A 26,815-nucleotide genomic window follows, 5' to 3' on the forward strand; every position below is an offset into this window, starting at 1 on the left:
TATATATGACAATCTAATACTCAATTAAGCATGAATAAAGTGCTAACAAGTGTTTCTATTAAGTATGACATGCGTCATTTCTTCAATCAGCCTAACAAATATTAGGTGTGATAAACCAAAAGGTGAGGCTTGAAATTTGAGATCAACTGAGTAGCTATACAAGCTTACTATTTTAGCTGCATATTTAATGTATGTGTTTTCTAAATCAACATATAAATATAAATAAGATGGATAAGATGAGGGTTTAGGTATACCAAGAGAGCATTTTGTTGGGGGTATCTAGGAAAGGCATAGGGAAATGGAATCGACAAGGATGATTAACTTAGTTGTTGTTTGTTAGGGTTATTTAATCATTCTCCCCCCCCCCCCTCCCCACCCACTCAATTATTCCAAATTCCTATACTTCTATTCCTCCCTACCTTCCATGGTATTTGTTTCCTCTTTCCCTAAGCCACCAACACATAACACCCCACACCTTCCTCACCTTCGCCCTACCAGAATAGCCACCTTCTTCACCATTTAGCACCCGACCTGACCCACCTCAAACCACCCTCACACATCACCAAAACCACCTCCAGCCAGTTGATAGAGCGCCACCAACCTATCAAATAATAACCTATCTCGGTCTCACTAACTAGTAGCAAGGGTAAGAAAGTGTCGAACCCATAAGAGGCATTGGATCATCCACCAAATATCATCATTTAAACAAGCTAGATTAATTAAATGGTTTTGGTTTGATTTCATCTATCAACTACCAATTCAAATCTACTAAAGTCTAAGAGGGAGATCGAATTACAATATTAATAAGGTCTAAGACATGGGCTACATTACTCAATTTTATCACAAACTACAAGTAATTTTATTCAAGACATAACATTACGAGGGATAGATTAAGGGAAGTCATTGTCTAAGACACTCAACTTTTCTCTCAAACTAGAGGAGATAACTTGAGTCATGAATAAAATCTAGGAAATTTTGCAAAAAAACCACCTTTTATAAGCAAGTTTTTTCAAGAAACCACCTTATTATTATTTTTCAATGACACACCTTAATCAATTTTTTTTTGCAAATCAATACCTTTTATACCGAAAAATGAGGTTTGACCCCATTTTCCGGCGTTGACTACCCCAATCCACCCACAAAACCACCTCCCTCCCAAGCTCCACCCACAAAACCACCCTTTTCACTGCACTAACCACCCTAAACACACCCATTTAACGACGTTGACCACCCTAAACACACCCCTTAAACGACTTTGATCACCCTAAACCCTCCCCTATAGCCCTACCCACCCTTCTCTCCTCCATAGTCAACGTTGCCCCCCTAGCCGCACTCCCCTAACCCTAAATTAACGCTCGAACCACCCTAAATCCAAATTTCACAAGGTGGTGGAAAGAAGGGAGTTTGATTTTGTTGGTGGGGATGAGGAGGGGAGGCAGTTTCGTGGGTAGAACGAAGGAGGGGGTTATTTTGTGAATTGGGCTGAGGAGGGGGAGGTTTCGTGGGTGGGGTTGGGTAGTCGTTGCCAGAAAATATCACGATTTAGGTCAAGTACATAATCTAATACAAATATTACGATACTTATGATCAAAAGTAGCAATATGTATTTCGAATGTTCTTTACAAAAATGTTGATAAGAATAATAGGTAGTATCATTAATAGATATTTCTCATTAAGATGTCATCTTAATGTTTATTCCATTGAAATTTGAACAACATTACAAGGAAAAATTGCCAATGAAATTTAAAAGTCGTAGCATGTGTACAATTTTTTTTTTTTTGACAAAATGTATACATGTTTCAAGTTTAAATCCCCCTCAGTATGTAAAGGGTTTGTTATCTTTAGCTTAATTTCACTCCAACTAGTTCAGTGCAGTTCAGCTCCTAATTTCTTTATTTCATAAACAATTCATTTCAGCTTTGTTCGTAGTTAAGCTTAGTTCAATAAATCAAAAGAAACCCAAAGTTATAATTCGCTCTATAATGCACTTATTGAGTTATTTCTCATTCCGACCGGGCGCAATAAAAAAAAAAGTACGTACTGAATATTTCAAGAAAAGCCCATGAGATTAGTCAGTACTTCAGTAGACTGGTATATAAACCCCTTTATTTTATTTTTTCAAGGTTTTATTTATATACTTGTAGACGTTGTAGTCCATTCTTATTCTCTTTCCCCCTTTTCTCCATATCAAAACCCTAAAATCTTCTGAACCCACACAAATTTCAATCGGAGTTTCGATTTTCCGGCTAAATGGCTTCCAAATTCAAGGCGGATGGTCCTCACGGCGATGGCGCTAGCCCTGGGTTCGAATTTTTCCCCTTTTTTGCAATAATTTTCATTTTTTTTTTTGCTTAAATTCTTCTTCTTTCTTGTTTTTAATTTTGATTTTTGTTTGCAGGAAGATATTCATTGGCGGGCTTCCCAAAGATACTACTAACAGTGAGTTCGTATTTCTCTACTGTTAATTTACATTACTTTTGTTAATTTTTTTTTTTAATTGTTGAATTCTTACTTATTTTCCCCCTTTTTCGATTTTTGTTTTTTGGCTCTCAAATTATTTGCTTTTTTAATATGATTTGATATTAATATACTCTGTAATAATTAAATACATGCAATTTAACTATTCGTGTATTCATGAATAATGAATTAGTGTTTTTTTGGTGGGATTTGAGCTTGTAATTTAATTGTAGCCATGGCGGTAGAAAAATTATATTTTTCTGTAGGAAGAATATCCAATTTTTCAAATTTGTTATGTTTTGTGGTGAATTTTTGATTTGGATACTCGCTATGTTAGTTGTCCGAATTTCGAACTGGTGTAAATGTTCAGGGATATGGAAATGTTTAAATGAAAGAGTAGAAAGACCCTTTTCTAAATTAAGTTATGATTTTATATGTTTGTTTCTAATATACTGAACCAAGGATGCAGTGACATTTTTTTTTTTGTTTAGGTTAAAAGTTCTAGATTTTGCCTTGTTAATTGTGTATTCATTTGTTCGTCTGGCTGAATTATTGTGAAATTTTATATTGATTGTTAGTAATTATTACAAGTCTTATGTTTCTATTTGTTTTAATGTGAAATAGCTACATTTATCAAGCACTTTGGGAAGTATGGTGAGATAACGGACTCGGTTATTATGAAAGACCGTTACAGTGGGCAGCCAAGGGGTTTTGGATTCATCACTTATGCTGATCCCTCGGTTGTTGACAAAGTTATTGAGGATACTCAAATCATTAATGGGAAACAGGTATTGTGGTGTAGTTCTATGGATTAGTGGTGTTTTTTTGCAGTTCAAAGTACTATTCTCTTCATCATGTGTTGGAATTTGTAGAAAGTTTTATACTTGGACAATTTATTGTTGATTTGTGTCTTCTGTTAGTTTAATTGTGTTCTTATTTGTTACAAGGTTGAGATTAAGCGTACTATACCAAAAGGTGCTTCTCAGTCAAAGGATTTCAAGACAAAAAAGATTTTTGTTGGAGGCATTCCTTCGAGCGTCTCAGAAGGTATGCTGTTTTATTTGATTTTATCCTGATCGATATTTGTACATTGAGTAATAGATAAAAGCATGCATGTGGTATGACTGGTATCCATCTTTTTCATGTTCATATTTAAATGCTACTCAAAGTTAAGACCTGACTTGAAAATCTGAATTAATTTTGGATTGCTCAGATGAATTCAGAAACTTTTTCTCCGAGTACGGGGCGGTGACTGAACACCAAATTATACGAGACCATGAGACTAATCGTTCTCGCGGGTTTGGATTCATTGTATTTGACAATGAAGACGTGGTTGATGAAATACTCTCCAAGGGAAATATGATTGACATGGAGGGTACTCAGGTGAGCTCAACAAACTTTTCTGTTTGGAAAACCCATGTTACTAGGAAATGTTTTTATCTATTGTGCTTGTGGGTATGTCTGCATTTTATTTTCACCAATGAATTTTACAAACCTGTTTTGAGCTGAGAATCAATTTTCATTGCTAAATGCTCAATTTTTAATATTCTTCTTTTAAGGATTTTTAGTTTGTAGTCATGGATATCGTCTATAGTTCTATACAGATATAGATTTTGCCATAAGAGGACTCTCATCTTAGTTTGATGGAGCAGGCTTTAGGTTAACTGAGTTGCTTTGTTGTAGGTGGAGATCAAGAAGGCCGAACCAAAGAAACCCACAAACCATCCTGTAGCTCCTACTTATGGTAGCAACACTAGGAACCGTTCTTATGGGGATGGTTATGCTGGTTATGGAGCCTCTTATGGGGCTTTTGATGGTGGGTATGGTGCAGGTAATAACTATAGGATGTCTGGAGGTGTTGCTGGTAGGCTTGGGTATGGAGGCTATGGTAGTGGAGGGGAATATGGTAGAGGATATGGTTCTTTTGGCGGTGGTAGTTTAGGGGCTTATGGGGGAGAGTCATCCCTTGGGTACTCTAGCAGATTTGGTCCCTATGGTGCAGGATTTAGTGGTGCTTACTCTGGTGGCAGCTTAAGTGGATATGGTGGAAGTGAAGGTTATGGTAGCTATGGAGCTTCAGGCTATGGCGGCAGTTATGATTCCGGCGCTAGTGCTGGTTATGGTGGAGCTAGTGGGTTCTATGGTAAGGGAGGCTATAGTGGAAGTAGTCGGTATCATCCTTATTCACGGTAGAAAATCAGTGTTCTTAAGTTCGAGATAGGAGCTGTCCTTCCTATTATGTCTGGCCTGATAGGTACTACCCCGACGAGAATTAGAGATGCTTCCTCAAGTGCTTAAGGCATTAGAAGATCTGCTTTTATTGACGTCTTTATTATTGTGGTTTAGACAACTATGTAGTATGATTTGAAGAATTTGGTGTTAACCTTGTTCTAGTATCAGTATCTTATGTGGATTTTTGATGCTAGATGAAGTTTATCTTAATTTAGATAGATATTGGTGAAATTATTTTGTTACATAGCTTTTGAATGCAATCCTTGATTGGAATGAGCTAGAGGGGCTTAAGTATTTGCCAATGGGTATCTGCCAGTGTTTTCTACTGTCACCTGATTTTTTTTATAGAGGTTATATTTTCATTATTATTGTTTTCGTTTTGGACATGTGCATCTTCTGGTAAATCCTTTGTAATACTAGTATTATTGATTTATTGTCAGATTTAATGTGCAGCTTCCTTGTTTTTATGACTCTCTACTTTGATTGTTCATGAGTTGGCCTAGACTCTGAATGCATGTTGTGTTATTCTATCTGCTTTCTTTTCTGTAGCCTGGCTATATACTCTAGGTGCTACCGTTATAGTACATTTGTGGGATATTGTTTTTGCTTGATATTAGTCCATTAGTATGTTTTTTTTTGGTGTTCTACCCGGTTCACCCTTTTGGGCTAATCCGGATTCGGGGATCAGTTCTGGGTGGTTAGGTTCCAGTCCCCTCCCAATTGTTGTTGCGGGGGATCGAATACAGGTCCTCCCTACCAAGTGTAGTCCCAATCACCACTACACCAACACCCAATTGGTTTAGTCCATTTAGTATGTAATTGGGTCTATGAATGGTTAATGTTGAGTACTAGAGGCTTAGCTCATATCGGGGTTGAAGTTATGGAGTTGTCTTGCCATGCAGCTCAGACTTACCTGAGACATGATATTATGGTTATGAGAACTTATGGTATGATTGTAGCAACTCCCTTTTTGTGCAGTGGGTAGTAGCATAGTAATCTAACTTAAAGCAAGTCAATATTTTCATCGTTTCTACTATTTTTATGTACAGAACTAATACCTATCTATTCAGTGTCTCGTATCTGGATTTTTTTGCACTTCATGGTTTGGATTTTTTATTACTAACGTGGAGATGATTAGAGCCTTCAATCACCCAAAAGAAACAGGTTTCTGTTTGATGTACTTATCTTGTTAGAAAAAATTTCAACTACACTTTGTATAAATTATTGGTTTGACATATTTAGATTATTCATTTGTTTGTTAGATTAATTGTATTTGCTAATTTTCCTTTTTTTTAAATTCTCATTATTGTATATTAATTCTATTAAGGAATGATTAATTTCCTCTCTTATTACGTGAGTTTTACATAAAATATTCATCTTGACCCTCTTCCCACCGTACTACAAAAACAAGTTGCTTTATTTCAGTTTACGGAACTAAAATTGTACATGTAAATCTCCACCCCCAAATTACCTCGCATTGACGTCAAATCTTGTGTTTTACTTGAAAGTTGCATTATAATCCTCTACTATTAACTCTAGTTTTTTTTTTTGTCTCTCTTTTCTAATCGAGTTCAAGTACTATAAAATTCTTAACATACTCAAACATTGAATTTGCATCGTGATGAGATTAATGTATCATAATTGATCTTATACTTGGAAATTGAATTTGCATTGCAATAAGATTAATGTATTGCAAGTGATCCTATTATTTTCAAAACTAATCTATGGTTGCGGATTTAATACTCTAAAATCCTCAAAATGAACGCATAACAAGGCTAAATCAAAGCTAACGCACAAGTACAAGTTTGTGGATAGTGAACTCAACGAGAGGAAAAAACTGGGGGTTGAGGTTTGTTTAGAGATTGAATATTAGAATTTTTTTTTTTTTTTTTTTTTTTTGTTGTTTTTTCTTATATCAACTTTACAAAATGAGTTCAATTCAAAACTCCCATCTCATTCCTTGTTTTTGTGCATGAATGTGAAGACTTAAGCTATAGTAGAGAATAGAGATTTTATCTATATATGGGGTAGTAACTAGTAAAAATCATGAAAAATAGATGGTGTAGGACTACACTTTGATACGGTTCAAATAATGTGCCTCATGGCTATGTTTCAAAAATTTATCACTCTATCAATATTGGGAATACCTACTGCAATTTTGAGTTTTTTCTCATCCTGGTGTCCAAACTCTAAACCAGATTAGCCCCGGTATTTCAAAAGTTTCCTAACTAAATTTTTGGTCTTGCACAATATAATTATTTTACTCTTACGCAATTTAACGTGTACATTCTCTATTTCTGAAAGTTTGACTCACTTCACTTTTGCGCGCTATTCAATGAACATCTTTGACCTTGAATATCTTCGGCTAGTATAAATGAAAATTATAAAATGTTGTGATATTTAAAAATGTATATTAAAGGGGATCTAACAAGATCTAGCACGCTAATCTATTTCTATTGTACAAATCATATAATATGGTAATTTATTTGAACATATGAATAATAAGTGAGTTGAATTTTTAGAAACAAGGTAATACATATTCATCAATAACAACCTAATGCAAAAGTCCATATTGCCTATTTAGCAGAACATCAATAGCAACCCCTCAAGTTGCTGGTATTGCGACTCTTATTAAGAAGCTACACCCTAATTGGAGTGTTGCAGCAATCAACTCCGTAGTCACGCACGTTACGTACATTACACATACCACTAGAGGTGGTTATTGGACAGGGTAGTCCAATGATAATAGGGTCAGGGCCAAGCTTATAGGGCTTTTAATGGACAAGACTCTTATTGGGTAGGGTCAATATAGGGCCAACATGTTTTTCCAATTTAGTTGATAAAGAAAATACATAATGTAAAAATAATTATATAGATTAATTTGTATTCATATGTAATTAATAATGGCTTTGTCCAATATTTATTTTAATTGATATTTTGTAGGCCCGCCCATTATCGACCCGCGTCCCGACCCTATATTGACCCTATAAAATGTGACCCTCTTTGACCCTGATCTGACCCACCCAATAACCAGGTCTACGTACCACGCATGTGAAATGTACCTTTTAATAATTGTGTGTTTGATCATACCTCACCTTCTACTTTTTATTAGTGCAACAAGTTCTTTTGACAATAATGAGATTTTAATACGTAATAGCAATAAGAACAGGAATGTCACACCTTTAAAGAACGGGGTCAGGTCACATGACGCCAAACATGGCAATGGTCAATGGATCCTCAACTAGTTTATGACATGGACTTTTATGATTACCTTAGTTTCTCCAACATTCCTACAAATGCCCGCGGTCCTTCAACATCTTATCCCTCCATCTCTATTATTGACTTCACCGACAATATGATAATTACAAGAATGTTGAAAAATGTTGGACAACCACGAGTCTATGTTCCACACATTGAACCAACTCCGGGGTTTTATATTGTGATAGAGCCTAAGACTTTGGTGCTCTCCAAAAGGGATCAAACCATTATGTATATACTTGATTTCACATTTTCACAATTGATGTTGGTCAACTTCTCATTGATTTCACATTTTCACAATTGATGCTAAACATGTTAGAAGTCCTACTATGGTCATGGATAGAAAGAGCTACCTATAATTATGTACCATTTCTAATTTTATCACTCCATTTTTATTGTGATCAAGCCAAGATCTTTTGTGAAGGCACGTAAGCCCTACTTCATTTTTATTGTATTCAAGGGAAGATCTTCATGGAGGCACATAAGCAACACCCTCCCCCCCCCCCCTCCCCCTCTTCTAAAGTAGATATAGATAGAGAATATGATGTATGAACGTACAATGTATAGTTTTAATTAGGGTTTAAAGTTCACCTTGTCTTAATTTAAGATTTGCCTCTAATTATATTGTATTTGTATAAATTGAGCTTATAATCACAATGAATTTCTTAACAAAAATTCAATCATCGTAATACACCATTAGTATCAAAATATGAATCACAAATTCTTCCATGTGGCTGACCCACCTTGTGGTTAGCCATTGTGGGGGTTACATCGTTAATGTTATAGGGGTTACTTAATTAGTGTAACACAAGGATTATTTTGTCACGGGTTACATGGTTAGGTTTTAAGAGGTACTCGATCATTATTACAAGGGATACTCGATCAATGTTATAGGGGTTACTTTGTACTTTTACAACTTACAAAACGCGTTGAATATGAATTTTTTGACAGAATATGCTTCCTTCGTCCTACTTGGCCATTTGACCAATTCACACACGCATTTTTGACCATTTGTGATTTATACATAAGGCATTACATAGTCATGTAGGTTCTTGTATGAAAAGTCTCAATAAATCCTACTCCCTCCGTGGTTTTTAAGTGTTACAATTTGACCGACACATAGTTTTAGGCAATTTAATTGACTTAAATAAAATAAGATGTAAGTGGGGTAGTTGGAGTTTAAAAAATTGTAAAAGAAAGATAGTGAGGTTAATAGTTTATTGAAAAGTAATGAATGTGAGATGAAAGATAACTAAAAAAGTAATAGTGGGTTTAGGTGGAAACCATGAGAGGAGAGAAATATAATATTTTGATGTAGCTTTTTGCCAAAAAAGGAAGTGCAACACTTAAAATATACACGGTCGAAAATCAGAACTGTAACACTTAAAAAAACACGGAGGGAGTATCAAAATATCTTAATACTTAGATTATGCATTGACATGAGTGATAAATTAAGATATTTCAAGCAAAAAAACAAATGAAGTATTTTGGTTGAAAGGGCCTAGAGTCCAGTTTGCAAAAGAGTCTCAAAGCCAAGCCATAAGCCCATAACCAATTAACCATCCACAAAGTAAAACTATTGCCAAAAAAATAAAAAAAAATAAAAAAAATCAGCTTTCTCTAATAAACCCTAGCCATTATTGAAAGAGGAGAAGAAAAACCCTAAACCCCTCTTTCAATTCGTAGTCTCTTTCTCTCTCCTCAGAAAAGTAGCAGAAATGGTTGCAATAGCAGCGAAGAAGAAGAAGAATGTCGAGAATTTCATTGCCAAAAAGACTAAAAAAGAAGAAGCTCCAGTAGTGAAGAACACGAAGAAGAACAAAATTGATGATATATTATCTGGAGATGATTCTGAACAAATTGATGAATTTGAAACTGAAAGTGGAAGTTCATCTGATGATTCAGAAGATGATAACCAACTTAAGGATGATTTTCTTGCTGGAAGTGGAACTGATAATGAGGATGACGATGATGATGAGGAGGATGAAGAAGGAGGTTGAATTTTTATTGTTGTTCTTGTTAGTTTGATAATTTTTAAAATTGTTCTTGTTGATTTTAGGAAAATAAAACCCTTTTCGTTTTGAATTTGTTATTGATTGGTTGAATAATTTGGGTTTTTTTTTGGGTGTTATTTAATTGTAGTGACTATAATGATTATTGGACTAATTGTGAACTCTATTGCATAGGTAATGATTTTGAGTCGGGTTCGGGGTCGGATTCGGATGATTCTGATGAAGAAAACATTGAGTTGTCGTCGAAAGCCATTGATGACAAACGAGCAAGGCAACAGAAGGAAGCAGATGATGAATTGAAGCTCAATATACAGGAAGAAACTGAGTTTAGACTGCCAACCAAGGAGGTATATTATAAAGTTTTTATAACTTGTTAGCTAAGAGTATTCCATTTTGTATTTGTGTCGAAAATTAACTAAATATATTCGCTTCGTTGGGAATGAATTGTAGGAGCTTGAACTAGAGGCACTTGGACCTCCTGATCTTCCTAGTCTCCAGAGAAGAATCAAAGAAAGTATGTTTATTTTTTATTTTATTAGATAGATAACAGATTATCTTGTCTCAATAATACTCGCATTATCTCAATGTTACTCGGACTCTTCATTTTACCTCAACTCCTCAAGTTCCTGTCATATAAGATCCATTTATTAATTATTTTATTACGACTATAAAAAAATGCAATGTGTTTTGTTGAATGTAAAGCATAGTTGAGAATCTGAGACTGTTTCACAGTATAAGTTTAGTTTTTGAGATTCAAGTTCGTGAAACCTAATGCCTCCCTCCCTTATTCATGTTAGATATTCGGATCCTTTCAAAGTTTAGGACTTTGAAACAAGAAGGGGCGTCAAGGAAAGATTATACTGACCTGCTTAAAACCGATTTATCTACATATTACGGTTACAATGAGTTCCTGATTGGGATGTTGTCAGAGGTATTGTGCTCTTAATCTGTTTCTGCAATGATTCTTTATCTCTCCATCTCAATTTTGCATTTTTCTTACTAGCTATATGCTAACTTTATCACTAACTTCTACAGATGTTCCGACCTGTTGAGTTATTGGAACTCATTGAAGCTTTTGAAAATCCTCGTCCAATGTGTATAAGAACTAATACATTGAAGGTGCCATTGTGACTTATGTTTCTATGCATATTATGTCTTACACAGTTACATTCACGATTAGTCTCAATTGTACTTGATCTATTGAGAATTCATATATCATGTCTTTTGATGTAGACACGTAGACGGGACCTTGCTGATGTTCTCTTGAACAGAGGAGTGAACTTGGACCCTTTGGGCAAGTGGTCAAAGGTAAGTATATGTGCGCATGCATGGTAGGAAAATTCTGTTTTCTGGTCAAAAGCTGGTTCTAACACTACACTTTGAATGCTTTGTGTAGGTTGGATTAATAATATATGAATCCCAAGTGCCAATTGGTGCCACTCCTGAATATATGGCTGGTCACTACATGGTATCTTATTATTTATAGAAGTACACTGGTTTTTTGATGCTGATTCCATCTTAGTTCACTTGACATTTAAGTGTTTCTTCTGACATGCTGCAGTTGCAAAGTGCAAGTTCTTTCTTGCCAGTGATGGCTTTAGCTCCTCAAGAAAAAGAGAAAATTGTCGACATGGCGTAAGTAATCTATGTTGCTACTTTGCTTGAATTTTATTTTTTGAAGAAAGACATTATGTTTCCTGTCCTCAAGGTCACCTACTCCCCCCCCCTCCCTTCACTTCTTATCAAGAAAGAGGGAAGAAGGATGAGGCTGCACACTTATAACAGTTTAGATTTCTCGTGTGTTGGCTGTCTCATGCCTGTTGGTATCCGTTTTAGTATAAATCTTTGTTGGATAGTAAGATTGTGAAATTGATTCGTGCCAATGGTTGTGATGTGCTGTGTTTCTATGGTACTTGCAGAGCGGCTCCTGGTGGGAAAACTACATATATTGCTGCTCATATGAAGAACACAGGTATATATATATATATATATATTCCCTCCTGTAACGCCGTAGTATTCTTATTAGGATTTTCATATGTGTAAGACTATAAATTTTTGTTACAGCTTTCAAAACTTGTTAGTTAGTTATAGAATTTGGCTGTTCGCTAATAGTGGAGGGAAGTAAGTAGGTTCTTTCTTTTTTTTTTTTTTTTTTTTGGAAGGCCTTTTCTATTTTACTTGAATTTAGGGTTTTTTTTTAATTTTTTTTTTAATGACACTTATTATTATTTATAGAGTGAAAAGGTGATTTCAGCTGTGCAGATATTTGAGTTCTGAGTCAACTTCAAAAAATTCGGGAAATATAATAATGAACAATACACAAATATGCAATATGGCTTTAAAGGCTTAAAACTGTTGAGCCAATCTCTATAAAACCTCCTATTTAGAATCCAGCAGGCCAGCATCATTCTAAAAAACTAAGTTGATCATCCACATTTTAAGAAATGTTGTCTATTTCTAAAATCCTTATAGGATGATCTCCTATAGTGTCGTTGCTCACTTCCTTGTAAGTGGATCCTTAGAATTCTGTTTCCTACTACCCAACATTTATTTCACTAAAGATGTTTCCATTGATATTTGAGACTGAAATTATCACTGTATATTCCAATTTTATAGCTGTTGGTTATGATCTGCACTTGTTAAAGATCATTGTTTCAATCTTAAATCTCCATGACTATTTTTTGCAGTGTGGGCCATATGGCATGATTATTAATCTAAAGTCAAGAGCATAAATGCTTGATTAAACTGTCATAAATTCATCTTACAGAAGTTCTCATTTCAAATCATCTATTTGTAGGATTAGTGTTTGCAAATGAGATGAAAAAGCAGAGGCTTCACTCTTTGTCTGCAAATATTAGCCGCATGGGGGTGACGAACACAATAGTTATAAACTATGATGGAAGAGAGGTTTGATTCTTTTTACTGATATGCTGTGGTTCTTGTTAGAAGTTTGTAATTCTGTCTCTATACCCTTTCATTCTTTGTATTTGCATTTATAAATATGCTAAAATTCAAGTATGGCTACGTAGATGGATGTTTAATAGTTGTACATGCTGATCTTGATTATTTTTCTTTTACATGTAGCTAACAAAGGTATTGGGAGTTAATTCATGTGACAGAGTGCTATTGGATGCCCCTTGCAGCGGAACAGGGGTAAGCACTATAATTTTTTATATTTTGTTGCTTACAGGATTCAAACATTTATTTGCTGATAAATCAATCGAGTAGAGAAAACATATATGCATGCGCTCACACTTCATATAGTAGTAAATGCTGTTAAATAGACATTATATTTTGTGGGTTATGCCCTATTCATTAAGTCAGCCTACTCAGGAGTATGTGATATTCCACCCCCCCCCCCTTGTAAACTGATGTGGGATATTTTATATGTGTAAAAATAAAATTTTACATGATATGCTACTTGCTTGTGAGGTTTACAAGTCTAGTTTGAGCATCATTGAGTTGAGATTTAGTAGCATGCAAGGAGGTTGTGTTGATTTTGTCATATTTTTGTAGGTAATATCAAAGGATGAATCTGTAAAATCCTCTAAAAGCATTGAAGAGATACAGAAATGTGCTCACTTGCAACAGGTATTTATTTTTTCTGATTATTACTCCCATCGTGATTTTTGAGGCATTAATATGCTTTTTATAAAAAAATTCACCATATTATTAAGGCACATTTGAATGTGTGCTATGAATAAAAATTTGGTCCTATTGTCAAGGAACTTTTCCGACGCAACCATTGTAGCTACTTTAATTGATGTCGGTGTTAAGAATTTGGCACTAGGCTTGTAGTTTTTCGCCACTGTAGGATTATTCTTTATTTTTTTTTTTTGCTTACATATGATTATTGACCCATATCTCCAGCAACTTATTCTAGCTGCAATTGATTTGGTGGATGCAAACTCAAAAACTGGAGGATATGTTGTGTATTCAACTTGTTCTATCATGGTTATGGAGGTTTGTGAAATGGATACTTGTCTATGTTTAATATCATTTACTGTCCAATATTTTCTCTTAATTTAAAGTCTTGCAGAATGAAGCAGTAGTAGACTATGCCTTGAAGAAACGGAATGTAAAACTAGTCTCATGTGGACTGGACTTTGGAGAGGAAGGGTAATCCTAATTTATGAGTCCTGTTGATCATAACCGCTTATTCTGATTATCTAAGATATCTGATGATATCTACCTTTTTTCTCAGATTTGTCAACTTTAGGCAATATCGATTTCATCCATCATTAGACAAGACTAGGCGGATCTACCCCCATAAGCTCAATATGGATGGTTTTTTTGTGGCCAAGGTAAATCTTTACTGTCCCATTAACATAAAAGTGGTAGCCTGAATGTATGACATGTATGTATGCATTTTACTATAGCTATGGCAGACTCTGACAGGTTGACTGACACCTTGCCTCTAATTCTTGTAAAGTTATGGGGGATTCTGCTATGTGTCCTTTTTTGTTAATACATACAACAACTGCTACAAGCGTTATGCTGTTGTGTGGAATCTGCCTTGTTGGGTCATTAGAAAAATTTTGACTGAGAATTAGTTACTCTCTTTTCTTAGGGGCAATGATACTTTGACTCTTCTATTTACCTTCAGTACGTGTGTCAGGTGCATTCTGATACGGTTATGGAACCTTTTACATACAACTGATAGAAGCATTATGCTGTTATGGTGGTATAGAATCTGCCTAGTTGGGCCATTAGAAAAATTTGGACTGAAAATTAGTTACTCTCTAATGATACTTTGACTCGTCTATTTACCTTCAGTATGCGTGTCAGGTGCACTCTGACACGGTTATGGTCCTTATGGAACCTGTATTCAACACTTGGATTTTCATTGCAACACTTGATTTGTTTTGTTCCACATTAGAGAAGAACTATGAAAATGTCAATGTAAGCGCTCCCGAAGTTACAGGGTCATTTTGCTGAGTTCCTCCAACATGGATCTCTCAAGCCCCTTGTGTACTCTACTTGTTCACCTGTTTCGGTTTTGGGGTATGGGTTAATCAAGGTTGTTTAACTGCTTTCCATAAATCACCTAAGAAGGATTTTTTTTAAGGCATTCTCTGATGAGTATGTAACTAAGTTGTCAGCATGATCTTGATTAAATGATGTGATGTGATGTGTGTATTGCATTGTAAGTTAATCTTTCTGTTATTTCATAAATTCATTTTGCAGTTAAAAAAAGTAAGCAACACAAATCCCATTCCACGCTCTGATGTTCCATCAGAAACAATAGAGCAGGATCTCAATCTCAATGACACAGATGCTGATGGACAGAAGTCTAATAAGCGACAAAGAGATGATGATGAGCCACAAGAGACTGAGGATTTGAATGAAACTCCCTTGGATAATGGTAAGAAGAAACCTTCTTCTAAACTCACAGAGAAGAAAACGACCTCAAAGACAAATGTTAAGGATAACGAAAACGAAGTATCACCTCCAAAAAAGAGGAAGAAAAGGGTCTTTCCATCTCGTGAAGAAGTTTCAAAAGCAAGGTGAGCAACTGATCTCTTAATGGAAGTTTGAACATCATATCCTGTTAAATCATTCATAAAATTAAATCTATCAGCCGATCTCTTACTGGAAATTTGAAGAATTGTGGTTTCATGATCTGTTAGATTATCCATGATGTGAAGAATTGTATTTTTTTACTTGAAGTTTGAAAAATTTTGGATTCTTGCCCTGGTCATTATTCAAAAAACGTAAATTTATGGTTTGAACTTTTAAGATAGAATCTTTGATTGTTTCCCTTCATATAATGTAGACCAGTTAATTCTCATCTGCATAGATATTGCTTTTAGAGCCTTGTTGCCGTGTGTCTAATTACACTAGTATATGCTTCCTTTGCATTTGACAATGGTGCGTTAAAACATGTGCAGGGAAGAAAAGAGAGAAGAGTTGAGGAAAAAGAAGGTAGAAGGCAAGAAGAAACGCGGTAAATGATCATTTGAGCATACCTCTCAAACCATTCTGTCAAGAATGTTGTTTACTAACATGATGAACAAATTCTCTTATTAGTTCCCAGTTTTGTATCCAGCTTCTTAAAACCACAAAAGAAAAATGTTTTGTATCCATTTAATTTTTGTTTCCGTTTTTGTGCAAAATTTTAGGAGTAAATTATGTGTGCCCTTAGGTTAATGGTAGAATCAGAGCACATGTTATAGAAAATTTTGTTCAAAACAACTGGAAGGATAAATCTTTGAAAGAATTATGCTTATGACATTATGGTGTATTGTATTATTCTGAAGTTCTGTATGAGTAATTTTTATTTGATAGGTCAATTACTCTGAAATTTCAAGAGATTTTTTTTGGCAAAGCATGAACCTGTTCAGTTTATACCATTTGGAAAAAAGTAGAGGAAATGTGATCCTGTGAATGTAGAATCCTGCAGGATTAAGAAAGTACATGGATTTGTCAAAAAAAAAAAAAAAAAAAAGTACATGGATAGACCAGTTTGTATTGAATTGATGAAGAATTATTGGACTCTAACCGTTAGAGTCATTTATGACTCAACACACGTTGGTATTTCACATGATACCAACGACAAATTATATCGATACCAACAATTATATCGATACCAACAAAACAATTTTATGTTCATTGGTATCATTGAATAAGGTGGTTGGTATCATGGTGATACTATCTAAAATATAATGAAATACCAAAATGTGCTGTGACATTATTTTTTTCTTCTCTTCTGCAACCTATTCATTTGCCAATATAAATATATTAAAAAATAATTATTTATATAGTATACCTATAAATAAACCGTGCATTGCACGGGGCAGAAGGCTAGTTCAAAATAAAACACCCAGCATTTTGTGCAACAAGAAATATATACTTCGTATATCAATTGGAAAGATCTTCTGTACAAAAACTTCATTTTATAAACGGCATTGTTGGCTTGTCCATGAGGCAAGTGAGTAACGTTTGTTGTACGGAGTACTTGTTCTTTGAGTGCAGTGTCACAATGAACTTGTCTTTGAGAAGTAGGAGCTTCTGACCTCGTTGAATGCTTTGATACGAATCTACTATTTTGGCGCAAAGTAATCTTAAGATTTTGTTGTCGCTAAATCCTTTCCGGCCTTCCAATGGAAGCACCGCGGGGTTCATAAATTAAGTTGACAAGAGTGAACATGTTTATTGATATGGTTATTCCCTTAAGGATGATTCTCGAAACTTAGCATAATTCTAAAAGAAGATACTAGGTCATTAAGGTTGGTAGTGTCACATTTAATTTTTGTTTTGGTACGCCAATAAAAGGCGCCCTATCAAATTAGAACCTTGCACAGGTAATCTAGTATGGGTTAGTAGGTAAGACCCTCTGGAAGTTGAGGAAGGGTAAGCGAATTCTCACCCTCAAATTGTCTTTGATGAAGATTGGTTTTTACTAATAATATTGTGTTTTATTGACCAAATTTTACTACTAGTGTTAAAATGAAAATATTTATAATTTTACTATTGATAAAAACCATATTTGTATTTAGTAATACTGGTGTCAAAAATTGATCAGATTTGGCTAGACTTGATCCAGAAACTCATCTATATGGACACAATGACATACGAGTAGAGAGTGAGGGATAACTCAAGTGGTTAGAGCTTCCTTCTCGTTTGCAGGAGATCGACTTGAGATCGACTCTCACCCTCGCACTAGTGGCTCTCTAAACACCCAAAAAAAAAAAAATTCCAATGACTTAGTAGCAATATGGTTCAAGCCAAAATTAAACCCCACTCCATTAGATAAGTAGCCCGATGCCATAGAAGGTTCCAAGTTCCAAGTAATGTGGCAAACACCAAAAGAGTTCAATTTAGAGGCAAGCTCATGATTTCCTTTTCCTCCCCTAAGTTCAAATAGACAAACGATTTTGGGGGTTCCTAAAACCCTAAACCCTAAAATTCTCAAAACACACAGAATCAACAACGATGCCAAAACTCCCTGACCACCTCGAGCTCAAGCGCACTCGCGTCTCCTGCAAACTCGATGCTCCTAATGACGTACTCTCTCTTCCTTTCTTCAATTTCTGGTAAATTTTATCTTTGATTCTATTTTCTCCATTATTAATGGCGTTTTTTGTCAACAGACTGAATCAATTTTATATTCTGGAGCATATGCTTCAATGGACGTTGATAATTCGAGTTTAGAGAGTTTCTTTAAGGATTTTAAAGTCGTTGTCAATCGTATTACTGAGGATGAAATTGAGTTTGATATGATTGGTATTGATGCTGCTTTGGCTAATGCTTTTCGACGAATTCTCATTTCCGAGGTAAATTATTCATTTTTGGATTGGATAATAACTTTTTTTTTTGTTTAATTTGATGGTTATTATGTATGTCACCTATTTTGTGAATTTGTGGGTTTTTGAATTCTATTATTGTTTGATTATGTGTGGATTATAATTTGATTGTTGCTTATGAGGATTGAGTCTTTGGATATAGAAATATGTACGTAGTATGTTCGGAAATAATAGTCACATGTACTACCGCAAGACGTTGGAAAAAGTTTTCATCTTTGATCAAATTTAATATCCGTAGTAGAGTAGTAACTTATGTTTGGCTTCGGAGATACTGATTAATGGGGAATAGGTTAGGAATGAGCTGATTATTATGACCATTTTTCTTTTAAGTAAGATTTGTGTTGTGATGTATCAAGTTTACCCCAATTGTGGGAGTAAGAGTGTGGCACAATTTAGTCAGATAGTATACATTATAGTGCATTATCTTAAATTGGGTAGAGTTCCCCATGATTGACTAAGTCAAATAGTTGAAGTTACAGTGGTTTTGCAAACAAATAAAGAGGTTGCTTAGCAGGGGTATTAACGTCAGAGGAACGAGTTTTGATGAGCGTGTAGATGACAAAGTGAGGATATAAGAAAAATACCGAAACTTGTTTCCTTGTTTGAGGTCCACAATACAAGTTTATAGGCTTTCCTGATACCCCTGGCATAAAATACAATTTGATTTCCTAGAAGATGTAGTAAGTGAAAGGTTGCTATACCAGAGAATAAGTTCTCTGTCTTGAGAATTTGAAGAGATGTTCCAAATCTTTGAGGAAAAAATAAATCCTCGTGCCCTCTGAATAAAAAATGTTAGGCAATGAAAACCGAAAATTTAACCGGACAAGGTGTTATAAGTTCTAGTGCTGGATTATATGACTTGCCCTCTCGAGGAATGAACTGAAAAGGTTAAAATTGCGTGTACTAGTTGTTAATTACACCAGAAAATGTCTGAAAGATGAAATTTTGAATATACCGTTTCTATGATTAGCTGATTACTCTCACATTTGCACTAGCAGATGAAATTGACTTGAATCATGGTGTAGAAACGAGGAAGAAGAAGAGAATTTAGGGGAAAATGATAGTTGATTGTGATTTGGATTAAATTATCAAACTGAGCATACACCCCATACCTTTTAGTGGTTGGATACAAGCTAAAGCAACGTAAAATTCACTCAATGCTATTCGATTTCCTTCTCTCTCTAATCCCCTCTATGTATGGCAGTTCCCCCAATTTCTCTTATTGACTCTCCTCTCCAAGCTAATCCTAACCAACTTATTATGCAATACCATAATATTACCCCCTTCTCTATACCCAATGAATTATACAGACTATCATGGTACACTGATGGTAGCTGTACTAGCAGTATTGTATGAGTTTCAGGATTTCTTCTGTATTTATTTCAGAGTTGAGGATGGATGATGAATGATTGAATGCATTATATTTTATGTAAAGCTAGATTGTTTCATGTCTTTGAATGTGTCTTATGCATTGTTATGCATGGTCCAAGTTGGAAACTTAATGACTTGGTGATTTCTGTGTGAAAATTAAATTGAACTTTGAAATGTTATTTTAGGTTCCCACAATGGCCATTGAGAAGGTTTTTATAGAAAAAAACACGTCAGTGGTTCAGGATGAGGTTCTTGCGCACAGATTGGGGCTCGTTCCCTTAAGAGTTGACCCGAGGTTATTTTCTTATAAGTCAGGTATAAGCTCTGTGTTTGATGTTGATAACAATAAGTTTATGAACTTACCAAATTTGTTTGCCTTTAACAATTTAATTATATATTTTTTTAGAAAAGGATGAACCAAATGAGAAAAACACCATTGTTTTTGGACTTCATGCCCGTTGTGAACAAAAAGAACCACGGCGGTCAGGTATATCTTTGCTACTATCCTTAGAGTATATTAGGGGTTTGCAAATTAGTTTGTAATTTGTACTACTTGTTCACCTTCATTGATTCATTTGCTTGTGATGCGTTTGAATAATGATTGCTATCATTTTGCTGTAGTCAAGTCAGAAGAACTGAGTTGGTTGCCAAAAGGGAGTATGTTCTTATTGGAGATAGAAAATAAAGCATCAAGTTCAACCACGGCACCCAAAACTTATACTAATTTTAAGTCGAGCCAGGATGAGCTACCTGAATTATCAGACAATCCAATTCATCCTAAGTATCCTGATATCACTTTAGCTAGGATTGGGCCAGGACAGGTAGCTTTCATATCTCTTGCTTTCTGTATCTGCTGGTAACTTAATCCATTGAGTTTAGCAGCTTGTTATTAAACTTACTTAGGTAGTTAAATTAAATATGGCAGTTTGTCGATTGAGTGATTCTTGTCCCCTTGTGGGCTGTTGTTTTTCCTTTATCAATTGCTGATGCTTGTTCACAAACTCCTTTGTGAAGTCTTGATGTTTAATTTTATCAAATGTCAACTTTGTCATATGTCCAGGAAATTGAACTTGAAGCACATGCTGTTAAAGGTGTTGGTAAAGAACATGCAAAGTGGTCCCCAGTTGCGACTGCTTGGTACCGGATGCTTCCTGAGGTAAAATGCCTACAATGCTATCTGATCACCCCCCCTCTTTTTTGTGACTATACTGATATCAACTTTTATGGCATAGGTTGTTCTCTTGCAAGATATTATTAATGAAGAGGCAGAAAAGCTGGTACAAAAATGTCCAGCTAATGTTTTTGACATTGAAGACACTCCTACTGGTATTGTGCTCTTCATAGTTCATATTACCACTGCACAAATGATTTTGTGCTTTTTCTCGGATATATATGCCCCCCCCCCTCCTTCCTGCTTTTTGCTTCCTTATCAAAACTTGCGCCTTAACAGGTAAGAAAGCAACAGCCCCACGACCAAGATCCTGTACCCTTTGCAGAGAATGCATTAGAGGGGAAGGATGGGACAAATATGTCGCTTTGCGGCGTAAGAAAGATCATTTTATATGTAAGTTATGCTCATCCAATAATAAACTATTTTATGCTTAAAAAATGTTGCCTACTGTTATTTTCTAGCTTGAATTACACTTACTAGGAAGATTATTGTATAAGCTATAGATTTCTTGTGGAATACTACATTCAGCAGCAAGAAATTTTGTACTCCATGTATAGATGGAGAACTGGAGCCTAAGGTTTCATCTTTGTGTGTTTAAATTCTCAGGGAAGTTTTTCATTGAGAATTACTTTTTATCCATTTGGGTTCTGTTATTGTTTCAAGTTTGAGAAGGTGCATTATGAGCTGAGAGTTCACATTCCTGGGGAAACTATGTTTTCTGTTAACGAGTCCCTGTGGACTGTGGTAGGCTCTTTACATTTTATGTTGTCATATCTCTTGTGCAGAGGAACCGAACCTTCTTAATTTTGAACCACCACTCGCCTCTTGGTGTGCAGGATAAGCTGTTTATCCTTGATGACATTCTTAAATAGTTCGCGATTTTAATTTTGGTCTATTTAGTGATAAATTCTTGGTGGCCAGGCAATTGCAGTCTAGTATTAGGTGTGACATTGATATATTAATCTTTCTTCTAGTCCTGCATTATAGTAAGATTTTTTTTTGAAATTTGTATATTAGAATTATGGTTAGAGTTAACTATATTTGTTTTGCTGCCAGTCACTGTTGAATCAACTGGAGCGTTGTCTCCTGAGGTGCTATTTACCGAAGCTGTGAAGATCTTGGAAGACAAGTGTGAACGTATCATAACCGAACTGTCATAATTTCACTTGTATCTGTGAATCAGAATATTGGTTGCAAAACATATGCTTATCAAGCCAAATCATTAGGAGTCTTGGAGGACAATTCCAACCCTATAACCTCTCCGGAGTGCTTCAGAAAACTGGAAATAAGCTGTGTAAAAGGGGGTTTTGGTGGTTGTATAGATATCTCTGCCAAATTCGGTTCAAGCATTAATCAGCAAGACAATTAGGAATTTTAATAGCCAATGTTTTGGATCGAATTTTGTGTGGCTATGTTCTGGTCCAAACAAGAACCTGTACCTTGTAAAATGGCAAGATTATTGATGTGAAACCTGTTATGGATAATGCTTGCTTTACTTGGCCATTGTTATTTCACCTGCATATCTCAGCTAATATGCGACAAAACTCGAGGCGTTACCTTATTTTGAAGTACGCTGTTTTCTAAACTACTTGTGAAAGATTGGTTCATCCTCGCATGTTCCTCTTCATATAGTCATTTTATTTTTGGCTAGGTGCTTTGCTCCCAAGACCATTTATATTGAATGATTGTGTTTATATAGTTATTATAGTACTTGTTTGTCTTGCTGAGTGCTGGCTGCCTGGCTGCTGCACGTGTAAATTTTACACGTTTATTGTTATTTTAGCACATTATATTAAAAGAATTCTGTAATGTATTAATGTCATATTGTAGTAGTTTGTGTGTACCAAAAAAGAGAGTATATTTTAGACTTGTAGTAGGTTGTTACTTGTTAGGGTTCTGAGTTTGTCACATGAGATCTCAGTTATACATGACAATTGGGGGGGGGGGGGGGGGGCTAGATTCTTGTCCACTTGATTGGCTAAACCTCAATGATGCATACTTTTAGCCTCACATTTGGAGAGATTCAGATCTAATTTTGTAAGGAAATTACAGCCCATCCTACAAAAAATTATTTCGTACATATATTTGAAATGCCATATGCTCTTGCACTTATAACCTAACTTGGGACCAATGTCTCCGACCCCCTTCATCCCCACATCTCTTCAACGGATCGGAGCCATAATCAGTATGGTTTTTGACTTTGACATTTCAATATCTATCTGCCCCTAATCGATATCTCCATCTCTTCAACGGAGCCATAATAGGCAAGCTGTTCTTAAAATAAATTTTAGTCTAATAAATTCAGGTAAGTTCAGATAAGATAAGATAAGCTAGTTTAGATAAATGAAAATCAGGTGAATAGAATACATTCTAACGAAGAGGGGATTATTAATCATGGGCGGAGCTAGAAGGGGACATGTGGGGACACTTGTCCCCCCATTTTCAAAAAAAAAAATTAAAAAAAAAAAAAAATTTAAAAAAAAAAAAAAATTTAAAAAAAAAATGCAATTAGTGCTCTGTTCATCTGTTGCGTTGCGACATTTACCAGCCAGCCAAACCCTAAGTTTTTCAATTTTCAATTTCTCTCTCTTCGATTCGCCGTCGCCTGTCGCCTAGCCGGCTCGCCGTGACGCCGTCCACCGTTCGCCGGCAGTTCGCAGCAGTGACGAGGTTCAACAGCCGCCCTTGAGCCTTCGTCCTTCGTGACTTCGTGTCTTCGTGACTTCGTCTGTTCGTCAATCGCCTAGCCGGCTCGCCGTGACGCCGTCCACCGTTCGCCGGCAGTTCGCAGCAGTGACGAGGTTCAACAGCCGCCCTTGAGCCTTCGTCCTTCACTCCTTCGTGACTTCGTGACAGCGTGACTTCGTCATATGCATTTCAATGGAGGTATGAATCAATGAATGTATGATTAATTGAATAATTGATTACTTGTTTTGTTGTTTAAATGTTTAATTGTTTAAATTTACAGTAAATCTGAAATTCTGAATTTCATATTTTTATTACTTGTTTAAATGTTTATATTTTTATTGTGAATTTGTCATTTGTGGCCTTGTGGGTATTGATTATTGAATAATTTGAATTGATAAATGATTATTGATTTATATTTGTTTGATTGTTTCCCCTGTTAGAGTTTTTGGTTGTTTTTGTGAAATGTGAATTTAAATTATTAATTATTGTAAATTATTGAAATGTGTAGTTGAATTAGAAATTTAAAATCTTAGCCTCTTAGGTTTTGTTATTATGTAATGATGTGGATTGTGGTCTTGTGGAAATTGATATATAATTTTCAATTTAACTAGGAAATATCAAAAGATTCACCAAATTCAAACAAATCAAAGGCAACTAAACAACCCGATCTTCGACAATTCTTGTTTAAAAGAACGAGACTCAATGAAAATGAGTCCAATAACTCACCTTCAGTTAGCTCCCCTCAAAGTCAAGAAAATAGTATGGAAATGGGTGGTTCAAGTAATAGTAATGTACCATTAGAGGAAGATTTGGTGTATGATGTTGAACTTCTTCCTCATGATCCGGGAAAAAGAATAAACATTATGGATTACCCCGCAAATGAACGAAATGCTGTTAGGAGGGGTTATATTCTTAAAAAACCTTGCCAACCAAAAACTCATGTCTTCCCTACAAGACAAGTGTCTGGTTTGCGTCGCTTTAGTGTTCATTGGTTCAACAAATGGGATTGGCTTGAATATAGTATTGAAAAAGATGCTGCATTTTGTTTTGTATGTTACTTGTTCAAGAATGAAGTTGGTATTAAACCGGGGGGTGATGCATTTGTTGATGGAGGGTTTAGGGCATGGAATAAACCGGAAAGATTTGAGAAGCATGTTGGTGGAATTAAAAGTGCTCATAATCTTGCTTATGAGAAATATGTGAATTTAAGAGATGAAAAAAAGAAATCAATCTTGAATGTGATTGACAATGCAAGTGATGTGATTAAAAGTGAATATTTTATCCGCTTGAAAGCATCTTTATCTTGTTTAAGATTTCTTTTGGGGCAAGGTTTGGCATTTCGTGGACATGATGAAAGTGGGGAGTCATATAATAGGGGTAATTTCCTTGAGCTTTTGAAATGGTTAGGAGAAAAGGTTGAGGAAGTAAGGATACATACTCTTGAAAATGCACCTAAAAATTGTCAAATGACTTCCCCTCCTATTCAAAAGGACATTATTAACTGTTGTGCCAAAGAAACAACTAGGTGCATAATAGAAGAAGTTGGTGATGATTACTTTGCTATATTGGCCGATGAGTCAAGTGATGTGTCCCAAAAAGAACAACTAGCTCTTGTTTTGCGTTTTGTTGATAGAGATAGTGGAAAGGTAATGGAGCGATTTTTAGGCATTGTTCATGTTGCTAATACTACCGCTTTAACTCTTAAAGATGCAATCATGTCTTTACTTGTTGAACATTCATTGAGCCCATCTATGATAAGAGGGCAAGGGTATGATGGAGCTAGCAACATGAAGGGTGAAATAAATGGCCTTAAGACTTTGATTATGAATGATACTCCAAGTGCCTACTATATACATTGTTTTGCTCATCAACTTCAACTAACATTAGTTGCCGTTGCTAAAAAGAATGATAGTTGTGGTTGGCTTTTCGAGATACTTGGAAATTTGTTGAATGTGGTTGGAGTTTCTTGCAAGAGAAGAGAAATGATTCGTCAAGATCAAGCTCAAGAAGTTGCTCGAGCCTTGGATGTTGGGGATATTGTGAGTGGATCGGGTTTAAATCAAGAACTTGGTTTGAGTAGGCCCGGGGATACTCGTTGGAGTTCTCATTACAAGTCACTTTTAAATGCCATCCTCTTATTTCCTACAATTATTAAGGTGCTTGTACAAATTGGGAAGCATGGTGCATCGGAAGATAAGTTCAAAGCTCAAATTGTTTTAGGACAATTAGAGTCATTTGACTTTATTTTTGTTGCTCACTTGATGTTGACTATTTTTGGATACACTAATGATTTGTGTGTTGCTTTGCAAAGAAAGGAGCAAGATATTGTAAATGCCATGGAACTTGTCACTTATACAAAAACGGTGTTGCAAAAAATGAGGGAGCGAGGATGGGATACTCTCTTAAACAAGGTAACTTCATTTTGCACTAAACATGGTGTTGTTATTCCCACTATGGATTCTCTTTATGTTCCTCATGGAAGATCAAGACGTTTTGTTGAAGAAGCAACAAATGAACATCATTTTCGGGTTGGAATTTTCTTAAGACTAATTGATTTGCATCTTCAAGAACTTGATGAACGATTTAATGAGAGGAATATGGAGTTACTATTATGTATGGCTTGTTTAAGTCCTAAAGATAACTTCTCATCCTTTGATAAAGATAAGGTACTTAAACTTGCCTCTTTTTATCCCGAAGAATTTTCAAGCTTTGATTTGATGGCTCTTGAATATCAACTTGATGTATTCATGGAGAATATGCTAAATGATGAAAGATTTCAAGGTTTAAATGACCTTAATTCTCTTTCTATGATGCTTGTTAAAACCAATAAGCATAAGACTTTTCCTCTTATTCATTTGCTTATCAAGTTGATGTTGATTCTTCCCGTTGCCACGGCAAGTGTTGAAAGAGTGTTTTCTGCAATGACATGTGTCAAAAACAAGTTGCGAAATAGCATGGGTGATCAACTTATGAATGATTGTTTGGTCACTTTTATTGAGAAGGATGTCTTCTTACGAGTTTCCGACGAAAAGATTATTGATCGATTTCAAAGTATGAAGACTCGAAGAATGAACTTGTAATTTTAATGTAATGTTTATGTAATTTTTTTCATCATTTTGAATTGTATGACTAAGTATATATTTGTATTTTGAAATTTTAATATTAAGTATTAACCAATTTGTGTGTGAGTTTTTTTTTTGTTTTTATTTTTTGTTAAGCTTTTCGTAAGTTAAGCATTTTGTCCCCCCAAGTTGAAAATCCTGGCTCCGCCACTGTTATTAATTGTTATGACTAGTTGGCCATGTGATGATAATCATATT

The 26,815-nt window shown here is 35.3% G+C and overlaps 4 protein-coding genes across 4 annotated transcripts; all 4 read left to right on the forward strand.

Moving 5' to 3' along the window:
* Positions 1–2,121: 2,121 nt before the first annotated feature.
* LOC110707044 (heterogeneous nuclear ribonucleoprotein 1-like) lies at positions 2,122–5,152 on the forward strand. Its single transcript, XM_021885069.1, has 6 exons — positions 2,122–2,303; positions 2,399–2,439; positions 3,082–3,245; positions 3,405–3,504; positions 3,671–3,840; positions 4,141–5,152. The coding sequence occupies exons 1-6, from the start codon at positions 2,251–2,253 to the stop codon at positions 4,648–4,650; spliced, it is 1,038 nt and encodes a 345-aa protein (XP_021740761.1). The 5' UTR covers positions 2,122–2,250; the 3' UTR covers positions 4,651–5,152.
* Positions 5,153–9,456: 4,304 nt separating this feature from the next.
* LOC110707045 (25S rRNA (cytosine-C(5))-methyltransferase nop2-like) lies at positions 9,457–16,250 on the forward strand. The gene is made up of 17 exons (XM_021885070.1): positions 9,457–9,942; positions 10,134–10,306; positions 10,410–10,473; positions 10,757–10,890; positions 10,995–11,078; positions 11,193–11,267; positions 11,356–11,427; positions 11,521–11,594; positions 11,879–11,931; positions 12,757–12,866; positions 13,044–13,112; positions 13,476–13,550; positions 13,830–13,922; positions 13,999–14,078; positions 14,164–14,263; positions 15,147–15,466; positions 15,851–16,250. Exons 1-17 carry the CDS (start codon positions 9,666–9,668, stop codon positions 15,912–15,914), a joined length of 1,917 nt encoding a protein of 638 aa, XP_021740762.1. The 5' UTR covers positions 9,457–9,665; the 3' UTR covers positions 15,915–16,250.
* A 1,230-nt stretch (positions 16,251–17,480) lies between these two features.
* On the forward strand, positions 17,481–22,422 carry LOC110707046 (DNA-directed RNA polymerases I and III subunit rpac1-like). Its single transcript, XM_021885071.1, has 9 exons — positions 17,481–17,966; positions 18,053–18,235; positions 19,822–19,951; positions 20,043–20,123; positions 20,258–20,457; positions 20,697–20,792; positions 20,869–20,962; positions 21,087–21,200; positions 21,864–22,422. Exons 1-9 carry the CDS (start codon positions 17,895–17,897, stop codon positions 21,965–21,967), a joined length of 1,074 nt encoding a protein of 357 aa, XP_021740763.1. The 5' UTR covers positions 17,481–17,894; the 3' UTR covers positions 21,968–22,422.
* Positions 22,423–24,262: 1,840 nt separating this feature from the next.
* Positions 24,263–26,575, forward strand: LOC110707090 (zinc finger MYM-type protein 1-like). Its single transcript, XM_021885125.1, has one exon. The coding sequence runs from the start codon at positions 24,263–24,265 to the stop codon at positions 26,573–26,575; it is 2,313 nt and encodes a 770-aa protein (XP_021740817.1).
* Positions 26,576–26,815: the final 240 nt, after the last annotated feature.

The sequence above is a fragment of the Chenopodium quinoa genome, unplaced genomic scaffold, assembly GCF_001683475.1.
Source record: "Chenopodium quinoa cultivar QQ74 unplaced genomic scaffold, ASM168347v1, whole genome shotgun sequence".
Classification (NCBI taxonomy): domain Eukaryota; kingdom Viridiplantae; phylum Streptophyta; class Magnoliopsida; order Caryophyllales; family Amaranthaceae; genus Chenopodium; species Chenopodium quinoa.

Coding starts and splice junctions, on each gene's coding strand:
- LOC110707044 (XM_021885069.1), top strand. CDS start 2,251: ATGGCTTCCAAATTCAAGGCGGATGGTCCTCACGGCGATGGCGCTAGC. Junction 2,304..2,398: donor GGCGATGGCGCTAGCCCTGG/GTTCGAATTTTT, acceptor TTTTGTTTGCAG/GAAGATATTCATTGGCGGGC. Junction 3,505..3,670: donor TCCTTCGAGCGTCTCAGAAG/GTATGCTGTTTT, acceptor TGGATTGCTCAG/ATGAATTCAGAAACTTTTTC.
- LOC110707045 (XM_021885070.1), top strand. CDS start 9,666: ATGGTTGCAATAGCAGCGAAGAAGAAGAAGAATGTCGAGAATTTCATT. Junction 13,551..13,829: donor AATGTGCTCACTTGCAACAG/GTATTTATTTTT, acceptor CCATATCTCCAG/CAACTTATTCTAGCTGCAAT. Junction 14,264..15,146: donor ATGGTTTTTTTGTGGCCAAG/GTAAATCTTTAC, acceptor TTCATTTTGCAG/TTAAAAAAAGTAAGCAACAC.
- LOC110707046 (XM_021885071.1), top strand. CDS start 17,895: ATGCCAAAACTCCCTGACCACCTCGAGCTCAAGCGCACTCGCGTCTCC. Junction 19,952..20,042: donor GTTATTTTCTTATAAGTCAG/GTATAAGCTCTG, acceptor ATATTTTTTTAG/AAAAGGATGAACCAAATGAG. Junction 20,963..21,086: donor CATTGAAGACACTCCTACTG/GTATTGTGCTCT, acceptor GCGCCTTAACAG/GTAAGAAAGCAACAGCCCCA.
- LOC110707090 (XM_021885125.1), top strand. CDS start 24,263: ATGGGTGGTTCAAGTAATAGTAATGTACCATTAGAGGAAGATTTGGTG.